The following is a 15,000-nucleotide window of genomic DNA, read 5'->3' as shown; positions in this document are numbered from 1 at the left end:
AAGGGGGGGAGGGGGAGGTGAAGGTACGGGAGATGGGGGGATCATTTTTCAGACCGGTATTACCTCCGCGTAGTCCCGCACATATGGCGGCATGTTTTCCGAGTTGATGTATCGGACATGTCCGTCTGCGTTCACTGGGCACCTAAAGTAAACATGCCATTCGTCCCGCGTACCCCTACTCTGTTGGCAAGGAATAGGTCCACAAATATCTGTGATTGAGCCGGCTATAGCCCTGATAACAGGCCAGAGAGTATTGCGGCTCGTACTGTCCTGCAACGCAAGCGACCGGGCCAGCCTCGTTAATAAGAACCTGCCTATACGACTGCTTTGACTGCACCGCCACACAGACGCGCCGTCTTGTGGTTCCCACTTGGCGTTGCTAACCTTCTCTCCCTCCCCCCCTCACTCTCGCCTTCCTCCTCTTCCTCCTCAGACTGTTAGATACATCACCCATACGCATGCAGCTTGTCGTGCCTATGCTTAGCAGCCCGTTTCAACCCCCAATCCTGAGTGGAAGCAGCAGCAGCAGCCGCTCAACAGCTTCCATTCTACAATAATTTAACCGACAGCTCCACAAGTTGATAGCGTAGCAGCTCCCAGTCTCGTTGAAGCTTTAAATGAATAATCAAGCCAACCTTATCTGCCATTACCTCCTTGCCACCGCCGCCAGCACCGCCTTGATACGTGTGTTGCATTGCACGCCCTTATCGTATCCCGCTACTAGGGTGAAAGTCGCTTGGTTTTTGCCGTCGCGTGCGCGGTGGGTTACGCCCCTACGTCCCAGCAGGGAGAGTGATCGGGTGTGTTTGTCGGGCGAAGCAAAGGGAATGTCGGGACAACGTACTTGAGTGGAGTCGCCATGCCGCTCTTAACATTCGCCCGTTCCCTCGTTGCTCATGCTCTTATTACACAGACGGGAGTTAGCTTCTGCTCTAGTTTATGTTAATATAGAGATCCCCCCTCCTGGTTCTTGTAATATGTAAATCTCTGCTGCTGTCCCACGCTTTCAACAGACATCCATTTCCACAAATGCTCACCGGCACAGAATCTTGCTCGGCTTGCTAGGCTGCCTTACTTCTTGTTCTTTCTCTTTAATTAATAAACACGGAATCGGACTAACTCTCTCTGTTGTTCAACTTCTGTTCGCTCAACTCGTAATGATACTTTTGCTCGTCTACACTTGGACTTAATTACCAGGATTCGCATCAAATATTCCCTCTGATTTCGTCTTTCTCGCTGCGCAGAGAACAGTAGCGGCACTTCATACTTTACCCCCGCGGTGTTGATGCTGCCTTTTATGGTACATTTCATAGAAGCCGTTATTCTCAACAACCCGGACCTGTTATTGTTGTTCGTGTTACGGGATAATCATTGTTGGTGTTCTTATCCTTGCTTGTCCTTGCTGGAAACGTCGATTTAGTTGATAACGGTTTTTTTTTTCGTTCTCCCTTGCTTCCCCTTTCACTCACCCCATTTTAATCGAGAACGGAGGGAAACGCGCCGGCGAGTCGAAACGATTTTCATTTGTAATCCATACACAGTAGTGCACGAAAGTTTTGAGGCATTCCATAAATGTAAATGATAGTTTCTGCTGCTGTGTATTTTACATGCTTTCCTTTACACTATTGAATTTAGTATTTATGCTACATAGTTTCCTACACTTTATTCAATTCACTGCGGTATTTTTTGAATGGAAAATACATATTGAACACCTACCAATAAATAGACTTGCTTAGTAAAAAATAAATGGGTGATTAAATACTGGATTTTCCTGAACTTCTATTCATTATGTCCATCAACTTTTTTGGTTACATTATACATATTCTATAGACCTATTTATTTAAGTGATATACCCTACAATAAAGGCGACGGGGAGAAGGAATACTACTTTATTGTATCTACCTAATCTAACGACTTCAACCGACGAAAGCAGGTTGATTAAACAAATTCGCTTTAATTCATATTCTTGAAAAAAAGTGTCAGATAGTTATCGTATTGGTAACAGGAACACATAAGAACCTCTGTTTTCTCATTCTTGATGCGCTGCTCAGATTTCCCATTCTCTGTTACTAGACACCGCTTTAATCCCACAACGATCCGATGAATTTATCTCCTCAGTTGAACGCATTATACCCCCCGAGCTGTTGCAGAAGCGATGGTCAATTTCGCCTCCATGAAAGCGTAATAACTAATGTTCTTGAATAGCAAAGAAAACAAAATAATAAGCGAGGAGTGAGTAGATAAGAAGTCTAATGCGGAAAAAGTCATGTGTGGGAGCATTTCGGAAGTTCAAAGAATAATGTAGATAAGATCTAAGTATCCAATGCTGAATTCAACACAAGACGTCTTGTCCAGTGTACGTAGCAAGAAACGAGATATTTACAACCAGGGGTGGGGAACCTTTAAAAACGTGGGTGCCAAAATCAGTCAAATGTTTGATACAAACTTTTCTCGCGTGCCAACCGGATATAATTAATTATAGGCCTATATACGCGTATGTGCCCCTTCCTTTCACTTCCCAGGAGGCCTCGATCGGCTGCCAAACGTACGAGACGTTATCAATAACTATATATATATATATATATATATATATATATATATATATATGTGTGTGTGTGTGTGTGTGTGTGTGTGTGTGTGTGTGTGTGTGTGTGTGTGTGTGTGTGTGTGTGTGTGTGTGTGTGTGTGTGTGTGTGTGTGTGTCTGTGCGTGCATGTGTGCGTGTGTATGTATGTATGTATTAAGATGGGGTCTGGGTTCCGCTTACCGGAAAAAATCGTTAGTGTGCCGTTTTGCACGCGTGCCAAGGGTTGCGCACCCCTGTTTACAACATGGAACTGCCTAGTGTAGGCCTTATGGTTTCTTGCAGTCTCCTTCATTCTCATGTTATATGTTCTATCCCTGATTGTTTTGACTCTTTTACCTTCGCCATACTCCAATCCTCCTCACCAACACTCCAGAGAATGAGGGCTTTCTTTTACATGGAAATTCTTTCACACAAGATTCAATCCTGGACTTCCATATCGAAATGGGATCTTCGTAAAGGGAAGATACATTCACAGTTCTCTTTAGATATCTATTTCTAACGTTTGGTATCATTCTGTGGATTCGTTACGATAATCCAATTGTTTTTAATTTCTTCCTAGATAGCGCTATTCTACATAATGACATCATTCTCTTCATCTCCAAATTAGATACAATTATGTTCAGAATTCTTGAACCACGCTATGCTTTCGATTTTATATACATTAAACTTTTCATATTTTTGTGCATTTATTAGGCGTTTACATCAAAATATATGTTGCTTTAGTGCATAAAAAAATAGTAAGAATTTTTGCATTTAATTGAAAAAATATCATCTAAGTGGGAATTTTTATGGTTAAATGCACATACATACACACACACAATTATATATATATATATATATATATATATATATATATATATATATAAACATATATATATACATTTTTATCAACCACAATGCACTTTAATTCTAAGCCATCAACATCGAGAGATCCGTGGAGGCCAACATGCAGAAATTGAAACATGGTATGGCCAAGGACTCGAACCCAATTAGCATGTGACAATTGTTGTAGTGACTTAACCGATTGCTCCATTTCGGTCTCTCAGCGTTATTCCCATCACTGATCTCTCCATTCTCCTCTATGCAGTCCTTAGCTTTGTTTCCATCGCCTTCGTCAGTTTCCAAGTCTCACACCCGTAGATTACTGCTGGCAGAATGCATTGATTGTAAACTTTACGTTTCAGACATAAGGGTAGAGAGCCTCTCAGGATTTTATTATGCTTACCAAACACTTTACAACCAAGTGTAATACGTCTTTTTATTTCATTATCATTATATATATATATATATATATATGCATTCATATATAAATCGTCTACTCAATAACAGTTGTACCCTCCATTTTATCAAGCATTTTACCGCACCTAACCTGAAATCCAAAGCATGGCCGAAAAATGCCAAATCCTTTAAACATTTATATGACCAACTTTTGCAGAGTTCTGAAGTTTTCAACAAAAGGGAAAGAGAAAATCTGACCACAACAAAAGAAAATTTGGATAAGAAATTCATAGTTTGCAAGTCAGCTACCCTCTTTAACCAGGAGAGATAATAAAGAGAGAGAGAGAGAGAGAGAGAGAGAGAGAGAGAGAGAGAGAGAGAGAGAGAGAGAGAGAGAGAGAGAGAGAGAGAGAGAGAGAGAGAGAGAGAGAGAGAGAGAGAGATATAGGGGGGGAGATAGAGAGAGGGAGATAGAGAGACAGAGGCAGAAAGACAAAGACATAGAGACAGAAAGAGACATAGAGAGGAAAGAGACATAGAAAGAGAGAGAAGAGAGAGAGAACTCAATTGTATCTAAATATAATATACAGGAAAAGAGGAACGCCTGTGGTGTCCTCTCTCTTATTCTCCAATTTATCTTACTGTGTGTGTGTGTGTGTGTGTGTGTGTGTGTGTGTGTGTGTGTGTGTGTGTGTGTGTGTGTGTGTGTGTGTGTGTGTGTGTGTGCGTGTGTGTGTGTGCATGTATACATCAGACAGAAACTTGGATAGTGCTAATTGGACTTACCCCTCAGGTATACGATAGAACGGGGGCAGCAGCACTTTGTCAGTGCGTAGTGCCACAGGGATCACACACAGATCCTCATTATTTTGTGTCGTGGTTAGGGATTTGCTTTGAAAGCCCTCGATAGAGGTGGGATCCAATTGGTACCGCATCGACTAAGCCTGTTCAGCTTTCACACAAGCTCGCGCAGAGCACATGTAATCAGTTTGGTACAAATAAACAAACAAGTGAATTGATACTGTGAGTATTTGTGTAAATAAAAAAGATGAATGAAGAAGTTAATAAATAAAGATTACACTCTAAGGTCCGATTGAGTGGTACATAAGAATGGAAGAGACTCCAAGAGACCATAAGGCCTCCACTAGGCAGTGCCATGTTCCTTAACATTTGTCATTCCTATCCATAAAGTTATCTCATTTTCTCTTTAAACAGCCAATTGTTTCAGCCCTCGCTACATTGTTAAGCACCGGTCACATTATCACGATTCAAGTGAGTTCGTTTGAGTAGAAACGACTTCGCTTACATTTTTATTATTATTATTATTTTTTTTTTTTAATCTCCAAATGTCAAATCACCTCTGCGTCATATGTTGAGAAGCCGACTATCTAAGAGAAGTTGAACCTAGAATACGAATATTAGACACACTATTGAATTGTAGACTTAGTGAAATCTAGAATATTATAGGCGAAGCCGGTCTGCAACTTTTCAAATTCAAAACATTTTACGAGAATCGTGATAGCGTGACTGGGGCTTTACTAAATCCTTGACGCCATGCTATTTCTCTCATCCTTATGACGTCACTCCCATAGCAAAGGGATTAGATCGCATAGAACTCGGATTATGTGCTAACTTAGGGGAATCCCGAGCAATGCAAGGTCAATAGTTCTTGTTAATTGAGACATCTCCCCCTCCCCTTGTCCCTCGCCCCTCGAATATTTTTTGCAGTACAGCGATTTCCCATTTGGCCACATACTGTCCCGCAAAATTACGTTTTGCCAAACTGCACTTAGCCAAACTCGCTTAGGCAAGGTATTTCGCCACACTGCCGTAAGTTAGGTCAGGCTAGGCTACGCTAGGTTTTGCTAGGTTACGTTTTGTTAGGATACGTTACGCTAGGTTAGGTTAAGCTAGGTTTTGTTGGGTTATATTGCGTTAGGGTGCCCCACGCGGTACCCCAGTGTATAACGTGTCGAACGTGAACAGGTAGTCGTGAGTTCGATTCCCGGGACCCGCTGCGTGCTTCTTGCATTGGTTCCCGACAGCCCTGGTCAGGCGGGGAGGCGACACGAACATCGGCCTAAAACAACCAACGACTTGTCACAACTAACAAGTTTCTCACTTCCCATTTCGGGAAAGTGGGATGGGGAGTTTATATTACGTTAAGTTAGGTTAAGTTAGGTTAATTTAGGTTAAGTTAGGTTTTGTTAGGTTATGTTTCCTGAGGTTACATTACCTTAGGTTAGGTTAGGTTAGGTTAGGTCACATGAGATGTTAAGTTTGCTTACGTTAGGAAAGCTTACGTGAGTTTACATTTTGGCTAAGTTATATTAATTTTGGCTAGGTTATATTAGGTAACGCACTGCTATATATTAAGTTAGGCTATGTTAAGCTATGTTAGGTGGGGAGCCTACGCCAAGAGGCGTGTAGCTGCGGCCGGAGCCATCTTTGACCTGTCCGCTTCCTCTGTTGGGTCAGGTAACACTCAATACTGGAAATCGAAGAGGACTGGGGGATTCGAACCCTGAACTAAGCGAGTACGAGACCATCATGCTTACGATTACGCTACCAGCGCACAAAGTAGGGCTGACGTTATGTGAATTTAATAAAACGCAATTTGGCGAAATGTAATTTGATGAAATACAATTTGGCTAAATGCAATTTGGCGAAAGGCAATTTGGCGAAAGACAATTTGGCGAAAGACAAATTGGCGAAATGTATTTTGGCGAAATCAGACTAGGCCAAAGACAAGTTGGCGAAATAATGATGGTTCTCATAGACGGAGTGGTTGGTGCTCGTACTCGAAGAAACATCGAGGTTTATCCAAGTTTGATGTGGCCCTCGAATCCCAAGGGAGGCCCTCACCGCTGCTCACTTGTTTTGTGTCGAGACGCTCGATCTTCATTTGTTTCCCAGCGCGCGTCGTCGAGTCATTGTCCTCAAATGATATTCCAACTGATGCGATAATTGTTCCTTATCATCCTATGGATCTCAGGTTTTTAATGTTTTGTTTTTATATGTTTATTTTGCATTTTGCATTTTTATCTTTTATTCATTTTATATATTTATATATATTTATATATATTTTTATCTTTTATCATTTTATATATTTCAATTGTATATATTTATTGTCTTTCATTTACTCATTTAAATGTATACATAAATTGTATTTACCCATTTCGATTAGATTTGCTTTATTCCTTTATCAGTTTATTTTATTACTATATTTTAATCACATTTATTCATTTTGTTTATATCAACTTTATTCATCTATCAATTTACTTGTTTCTTGTTTGTCGATTTCCATCTTCGGTACTTTCCATATTCGTGATCAAGAAACTCTGCTCAAAAACACCGACGGTTTTAGACACTTGACCCAACTGTCAAGAGATGATTTTATTTGGCTCAAGTAAAAACATTTGGACTAATTAGAGAGATCATCACACGTGATACTGGTGGTGATGGTGGAGAATGTGACGAAAGTGGTTGTGACAGTGGTGGTGGTGATTTGTAGTGGGGGTGATGATTGTGGTGAAAGTGATGGTGATGATTTGTAGTGACGATGATGACTGTGGAGAATATGGTGATAGTGGTGGTGAAAGTGATGGTGATGATTTGTAGTGGGGATGATGATTGTGGTGAAAGAGGTCGTCGTGGTGACTGTAGCAGTGAACGTCATGACTGTGGTGGAAGTGGTGAACGTAGTGGTGGCAGACTCTGTGGCACCAAACGACATCACTGGTGGCACCGTCCCTTGGTGGTTGGTGTGCGCATGTTTTGCTGACCTCACTGCAGGTCCTCTCCGCGTCACCGCTATTGTTGTGCGGCTCGGGACCGCTGTATCTCTCTCTCTCTCTCTCTCTCTCTCTCTCTCTCTCTCTCTCTCTCTCTCTCTCTCTCTCTCTCTCTCTCTCTCTCGGCGTTCCTTGTGCCACTCTTTACCCGCTCCGTCGTTCCCCGTCTCGCTTGCAATTACTTCTTATGGCATCTTCACTGCGAGCTTGCCTGTTGCTCTTTCTTCCCCCCCACACACACACACTTTCAGATTTTATCGTTATTAGAGTACGAGTATCTTGACAAAAGTTTTCTCATCTCTACTACTAGGGTTGCTCCCTCTCTCTTTTATCTTTTACAATGTGATTACAATCTCTATGCTCGACCAGTCTCATATATATATATATATATATATATATATATATATATATATATATATATATACACAAATGTATCCCGTGTGTGCTCTCTCGCGCTCGTATATTTACAAAGGCGGAGCATGCCGACAGGAGACCTTTTGATCCATATCTAGGTCGGATGCAAATATATATATATATATATATATATATATATATATATTAATAATAAAACAATAAATAAAAACTATAATAATGTAAAGAACAAATAAAATACATAAATAAATGCATAGGTATAGTTAAAATAATCAACAGGTAAATAGTAAATAATAATAAATTGACATATAACTAATAATAGATGAAAATCACAGACAAATTATAACAAAACAAAAACAAATAATATAACATAAATTATTATCATTACAGCATCTTACTTAGGTATTTATCTAAATGATTCTTAAAGCTTCGAACTGAACTACATTGCACTACCTGTGCAGGAAGTTTATTCCATTCATTAACTACACGGTTGGCAAAGTTGTTTCTACCTACTTCCAAATTGAATCTATTTCCGGACAGTTTGAGACCATTGTTTCTTATCTGATTCTCATTCAATGTGAAAATTTTGTCACTTTTGATGTTGTCAATTCCCTTTAAAATCTTAAAGACCTGTATCAAGTCACCTCTGAGTCTACGCTTTTTTAGGGAAAACAGATTCATGTGCTTAAGTCGATTTTCGTATGATTTATTTTTGATATTTGGAATCAGTTTTGTGGCTCGCCGTTGTACTTTTTCCAGTCTGTCAATGTCTTTAATGAGATTCGGTGACCATACGGAAACAGCATATTCCAAATGTGGACGAACTAACGATTTATATAGCTTGTTAATGAGTGATGGACTTTTGAAATCAAAAGATCGCGCAATCAATCCCAGAATCTTATTTGCTTTCTCAGAGGCTGAAATACACTGCTTGGATGATTTGAGGTCGTTACTGATAATTACGCCGAGATCTTTTTCACTATCCACTTTTGTTAACGAATTTCCAAATAACTTGTAATCGTACTTACTGTTATTTTTACCTATGTGCATTACCTTGCATTTACTTGTGTTAAATTTCATTAGCCACTTTTCAGACCATTGCTGTAATTTATCTAAATCTTCTTGAATATCTAATTGGTTTGAGTGATCATTTGCCACTCCGCACAGTTTTGTATCATCAGCAAATTTGGAAACAGTAGATTTTAGTCCTTGGTCTATATCATACACATACACATACATATCTACACATACGCAGACACACACATACACTTGTGTTCATACACACACATACACACTCACATAAATATTGCATATAAGCTAATATTCATATATACAAATACATATATATAATACATATACACATGTATTCATATTCACATATACCATGAACGAATAATGATAAATCCACATTCATGCGGACGCGTACAGAGTTTGAATAATTAATCACACATAACTGCAATTGAATTAATCTAAGAACCCTTTACATCGTCCCGCAATCTGATCATGTGTTTATGCTACAGAAGATAAACAAGCTAAGCTATTCATATCTAAACCAAAAGGGATGACTCCTTACAAGAAAATTCTTGCGCCAGTTCTATTGATCTCGACCGTATCTTGATGTTACGTTGTTCGGAAATGAACGTTTGTTAAGGTCTCGTACTTGTTTAAATGATGACTGAAATCATCGGGTTTATGTTGGAGGCGCGCGTCTTCGGAGAACCGCTCGGTCGCCAAACGCAAAGACCCCATGGCCTATAAGTATTGGGGTTGGTCACAAGCGCTGCGCGTGTGGTTCACTGTGATCCATTTTCTGTTGCACGGCTGTCGGCAAGCCCACTTGAAATCCGCTTTCAAGTCATACATCGAGGCACGGTTGCTGTGCTTTAAGTGAGGCCCTTTTTCACAGCTGACAAGGTTGCGAAGGGGTAGGGTGAGGGCACAGGTGGTGGGGTTGTGTGATGGATATCCACGAAAGTTGTAGGTTCTGGGCGTCAAACAAGAACACAGAAAGATGGGGAGCTACACAAAGGGGATGGGGTAAGAGATTTTAAGCGATTAGAGATTTTCTTTTTTTCTTTTTATAAAGAGAATCCAAGGAACTGTAGCTAAAGAACAGCGCTTGGGCGGCAAATAGCGTCTCATAACCCCACAAAAGCACCGATAAAAAGTTCATTTTAACTGGCAATGCAGAATCGACGGGAAGCACCAGCTGTCCAAACGCGGTGCCAGCTGCGCGCTTCGTGGCTGCCATCCACCAGCTGCTCGTTTTCCTCCACCAGCTACACCTTATTGTGTCACATCAGCTCTCACCACCGTCTACATTATCACCTTCAATATTATCACCATTTTCGACGCGGTGTCAATATCATTAACATCGCGTTTTCCACCATCCCTTGTCTTATTATTATCACCATATATCATGACTACCAACAACTTCATTCAGTTATCATCATCCTCACTATCCAACTGCTACCGTTACTACCACCCTTGACACGACCACCGTATGTCGTGCGGCTACACTGTCACTCCTAATATCGTATCACTTGCAAAACACGATTTTTTTCTATCTTACTAAGATATTAGTACCAGTTTGTTTTTGCTGTATCATGACGTACTATACTCGTATCTGGTTCATTTACGAACCAACCAGCTGCTTTGGTTAAAAAAAAAAAAAAAAACGGGGCGTGAGTCTCCTGGCCATGTTAGTCGAAAACAAGTTCAGCTCTAACACCTGTTAAGTATGTTGTATCTGTGTCAAGCGTTTCTTGTCGAGAGATGAGCCATTCTCCCAGTAGAATCTGTTCCAATAACAACAGAAACACAAGATTACTAACCTTTTTTCTTTCCCCATGTCGGTAAGCGTGAAAATGAATGCACTACTGGTTGTAGGATACATTTGAAATACAATTCACAACACAGAACACCTTTCTTTTGCAACATCGCTCACGGTGGGGGGTGGGAGGGGGGTTACTTTTGGTTATAAAAAGATTGACTACCCTGCTTTTCTTCGTTGTCGTTTGCACGAACCCCGACGACGGTGAAAAAGGTGTGGCCTTCATCTTCTAACACATTTTGGTGCAGAGCTAAGCTAAATTTTCAGCCGCCTCTGGGAACAAACGACCAACGTCATTTTTTTTTTTTCCATTTATTGTTCAAAATCAGTACCACCTCCTGTTGCAGACATTGTCGCTATCTATACTCCATTTAGTTTAAACTAAGAACTTTTTTCTTCTTCTATTTCTTCGTCTTCTTCCTTCCTCTACTTCTCAGAATCTACTGTCTCGCTGCCCACCCTCTCCTCGATCGCAGCTTCCCAATCAAATTTATCAATACCAGAGTTCATCGTAAATGATTACATTAATTCATTCGGCGTAAGCACCTCATTGTGATCCGTAATTCGCCGCAATTTCCCCTTGATAACATTAAACGAACCCTCACTACTAGCAGCAGCAAAGCATAAGACGGGCACATCTTGTTTAGTGATCCTCCGCAGACGAAGATGTTATCTTCCGGGGATGGTGACGTCACTGGTTGTGAGAGTGTCTTCATAAGGTCCTCTTGTGGGACAATGGCATCATTAGGGAATATTAGGACGCCTTTGAGCCTCTTCCTCTTTCGGGACGGAGAAGGGATTAGGTTTCCAGATGTGGCACGCTAAACGAGTGGCAACGAAGCTGACAATGCCTTCGGTCAATTACTTATCGTATCGAATGATGAAAAGATTTACAGTTTAAATTCCTTCTAAAGGAGGGGGAGGGGGAGGGGTGGGGTGGGATCTCCTAACGAGCTTCCTCCACACTGGAGTTTTGCTCAAAGCTGAATAAAATCTTCAGACGTCAATCAAAACAAAATACTAAGAAAGAGTTACAAGTTGTATTACATCTGGATAGCTAAACTGAATGTATATGAATCATCTCTTGCGAGTCCACATCCTACACTCTCCTTCGGGAGACACCCTACTCCTCCACTTCCTTCCACTTCCCTTCCACTCGCACCATGAAAAAAAAATCACAAAGGACCAGAAGACTAGAATGTTTCTTAATCTCCGAGATTGTTACCATTGGTTTTCTAAATTATGTCTACCTACTTCTAGGTTAGATTCGCGTCTTGACAGCTTGAGGTCACTGTTTCTCTTTTGGTTTGGCTTTCTTTATGTGTAAAAATGTCCTCAACGTCCTTTAGTTATTTTGAGGACTTATACCAAAATGAAAATTTGAGAAAAAAAAAAATCAGAAATCAACCGCGCAAAATCAGAAACCGCGTGAAAGTGAGACGCGAATTCGAAGGCCAAACGCGACCTCTTAAAAAAAAAAAAAAAAAAGAATAAACAAATAAAAAAAAAAAACACGAGGCGAGACAAGGAACTAAAGCCGAGACCAACCTTCGAACTAATTCCTTTACCGATCTCCAAAGCAATTCCTTTGCGTGCTCGACAATACGACCATCAATGTGACGAGATAATCGATCGTGTGCTCCTCCTTTTCCCCCTCTCTGGGGACGTGACGACAGCTATCATCACGGCCGTGGAAGACAAGAACTCCCCCATCCCCTACTTCCCAGAAAAAAAAAAGCTTCTCACTAATGTACGGTGAAATATAGATAGAGCCGGTCTTTTAAGAAGAGCATGTTTTTGTGATCCGTGTGTGTGTGTGTGTGTGTGTGTGTGTGTGTGTGTGTGTGTGTGTGTGTGTGTGTGTGTGTGTGTGTGTGTGTGTGTGTGTGTGTGTGTGTGATTCACCATGATTCACCATGGTCTTGGATCTTGTGTTGGACTCGTGATCGACAGCAATTTCCCTCCCGGAAGAGAGCTTAGAGCTCATATATAACCGATCTATGAGTAATGTTGTGACCTTACACGCACACACACACACACACTCAACTCCCCATCCACGAAAGTTGGAGTAATGACTCGCGGCGTGTGTGTGTGTGTGTGTGTGTGTGTGTGTGTGTGTGTGTGTGTGTGTGTGTGTGTGTGTGTGTGTGTGTGTGTACATGTGTGTGCGTGTGTATGTGCGCGTGCGTGTACATTACGTGGCATATACAGTATATTCTGCTATTACCGAAATATGTTGAGAAAATTTCTGTGCAATCTATTTTATTTTATTTATTTGTTTGTTTTATTGTATTTTATTGATTTATTTCTTTTTTTATTATTATTTTTTAAATTAAATATCTTGTTCTGGATATCTCAACCCCAATTCCTACGCCGTGACAATCACCTATACCCTTCGTGTTTGGACTGCCCGTTTCTACTGGGGACTCGAACCCGGGTCCAATGACATGCGAAGCGAAAGAAACCAACCCACAACATCTCTTCAGTCCCATTCGACGGAAGACGAAGCCAATGGTGTAGAAAACGAACGATGCCCTTCTCCACAATGCAATAATTCCAGCTAATTAACCAAGATTAAATTACCTCCTCGGCTTATGAAATGATCTTAATCGGAATTAGTTTAACGCAATTATCATCCTCGAATGGACGATAAAGAAGATGATGAAGAAAGTAAAAGTCGGCACACGAACAGGACAGTTCGCTTGGGACGGGGGAAACAACAGCGACATGACGTCATGGATAAGAGGTCAAAATGTAGCCAAGTAGTAAGTGCTGGAATAATTGGTTGTTTTATGAGAAGATCAAGTGACTACCTAATGTAGGCCTTATGGCCTCCTCCATTTTTATATCCTTGTGTTCTTAAATGTCACACCACCACCTCTGCTTGCGAAATGAAGTGACCTGGTCTTGTTTAGACCTGAAGAGTCTCTCCCATTCAAGGTGGAAACAAGAACAGGGCCATTCACCTTAGATGGAAAACACTGACGATTTAACATCGACTAACAAAACTTGTATACATCGTCTTTCAGTAGTTTTATATATATATATTCTTATTTATCTATTTATTTTATTTTTCTTCTTTTTCTTCCGAAGTGAAAAGACATTATTTATTTTTATTTTATTTTTTTAATTTTATGTATTCTATGTTGTATATCTACCTACTTGCTCATCTATTCATTCATTAATTCATACATTTCTTTATACCTATTTATTTTCATTTATTTTTTTCTTTCAGGGAAAAATATTACTCTTTTCTGAGAGAAGAAACTGAATTATTTTTACTTACTTTATCTATTTACTTGTTTATTTATCAATTAATTCATTTACATCTCTTCATGATTGCTTCCCCAAGGGAGAAAATCTGTCATTACTCTTTTCATTTCTTAAAGAAAAAACTAAATTATTTTTATTTTCTTTATTTCTCTACTTGTTTATTTATTAATCGATCAATTTATCTATCTCTTTATCGTGTTTATTTTCTTTTCTTTTTTCTTTCTTTTTTTCTCTTTTTCTCTTCCCAGGGGGGAAGACCCATTATCACTCTTTTCTTAAAGAAAATTATCAATTTATATATCTCTTCATTATATGTTTATTTTTTTTTCTTAAAGAAGAAACCGACTTATTTTTATTTTCTCTCTATATATATTCTTGTTTTATTAATCGATCAATTTATATATCTCTTTATCACGTATTTATTCATTTTATTTTATTCTTCCCAGGGGGGAAGACCTACTACCACACTTTTCTTAAAGAATAAACCGAAGCTCTACTTACCCTTGGGGCTGGGTTCTTCGTGGGCCGTTCTGGTGGTGAGATTGAGAGGTTCATCCCTGCTCGGCTGCACGGTCGTGCTCCACCCGAGAATATCCGAGATCCTGTGAGGCGTCGGGCTCTTCGGGGGCGCTCCATAGACATGCGGATGCCACGTTCGGTACACGGGCGTGGGCGTCGTGATCCCCGTGGGCGGAGGTGGGGTCGGCGTCCTGTGCATGGAACGGCTCAGCGTGGGCGTGCTGAGCATAGGTGGGTGTGCGGGCGTGATGGGGAGCGTAGGCGACTTGGCCCCGGGTTCAGGGGAAGGCACTGATCCGGTCAGTCCGCCCACGCCGAGAGGTAAGCCCATAGTCAAACCCACGCCTACACCCACGCCGACGCCCACGCTACCGTTCATGTTGTATGTCCCTACAACATTGTTG

The 15,000-nt window shown here is 40.6% G+C and overlaps 1 protein-coding gene across 5 annotated transcripts in view; it reads right to left on the bottom strand.

Moving 5' to 3' along the window:
* Positions 1–15,000, bottom strand: part of LOC143039509 (uncharacterized) — a 393,621-nt gene that overhangs the window by 255,058 nt on the left and 123,563 nt on the right. For all 5 annotated transcript variants that reach the window (XM_076209647.1, XM_076209649.1, XM_076209648.1 and 2 more), the window contains exon 3: positions 14,579–15,000. This exon is cut by the window's right edge. In XM_076209647.1, the coding sequence (XP_076065762.1) occupies positions 14,579–15,000 (422 nt within the window). The remainder of the gene's footprint in view (positions 1–14,578) is intronic.

The sequence above is a fragment of the Oratosquilla oratoria genome, chromosome 26 (genome assembly GCF_046742065.1).
Source record: "Oratosquilla oratoria isolate Oo_2021 chromosome 26, ASM4674206v1, whole genome shotgun sequence".
NCBI lineage: Eukaryota > Metazoa > Arthropoda > Malacostraca > Stomatopoda > Squillidae > Oratosquilla > Oratosquilla oratoria.
This window is presented reverse-complemented; position numbering and strand designations above follow the sequence as displayed.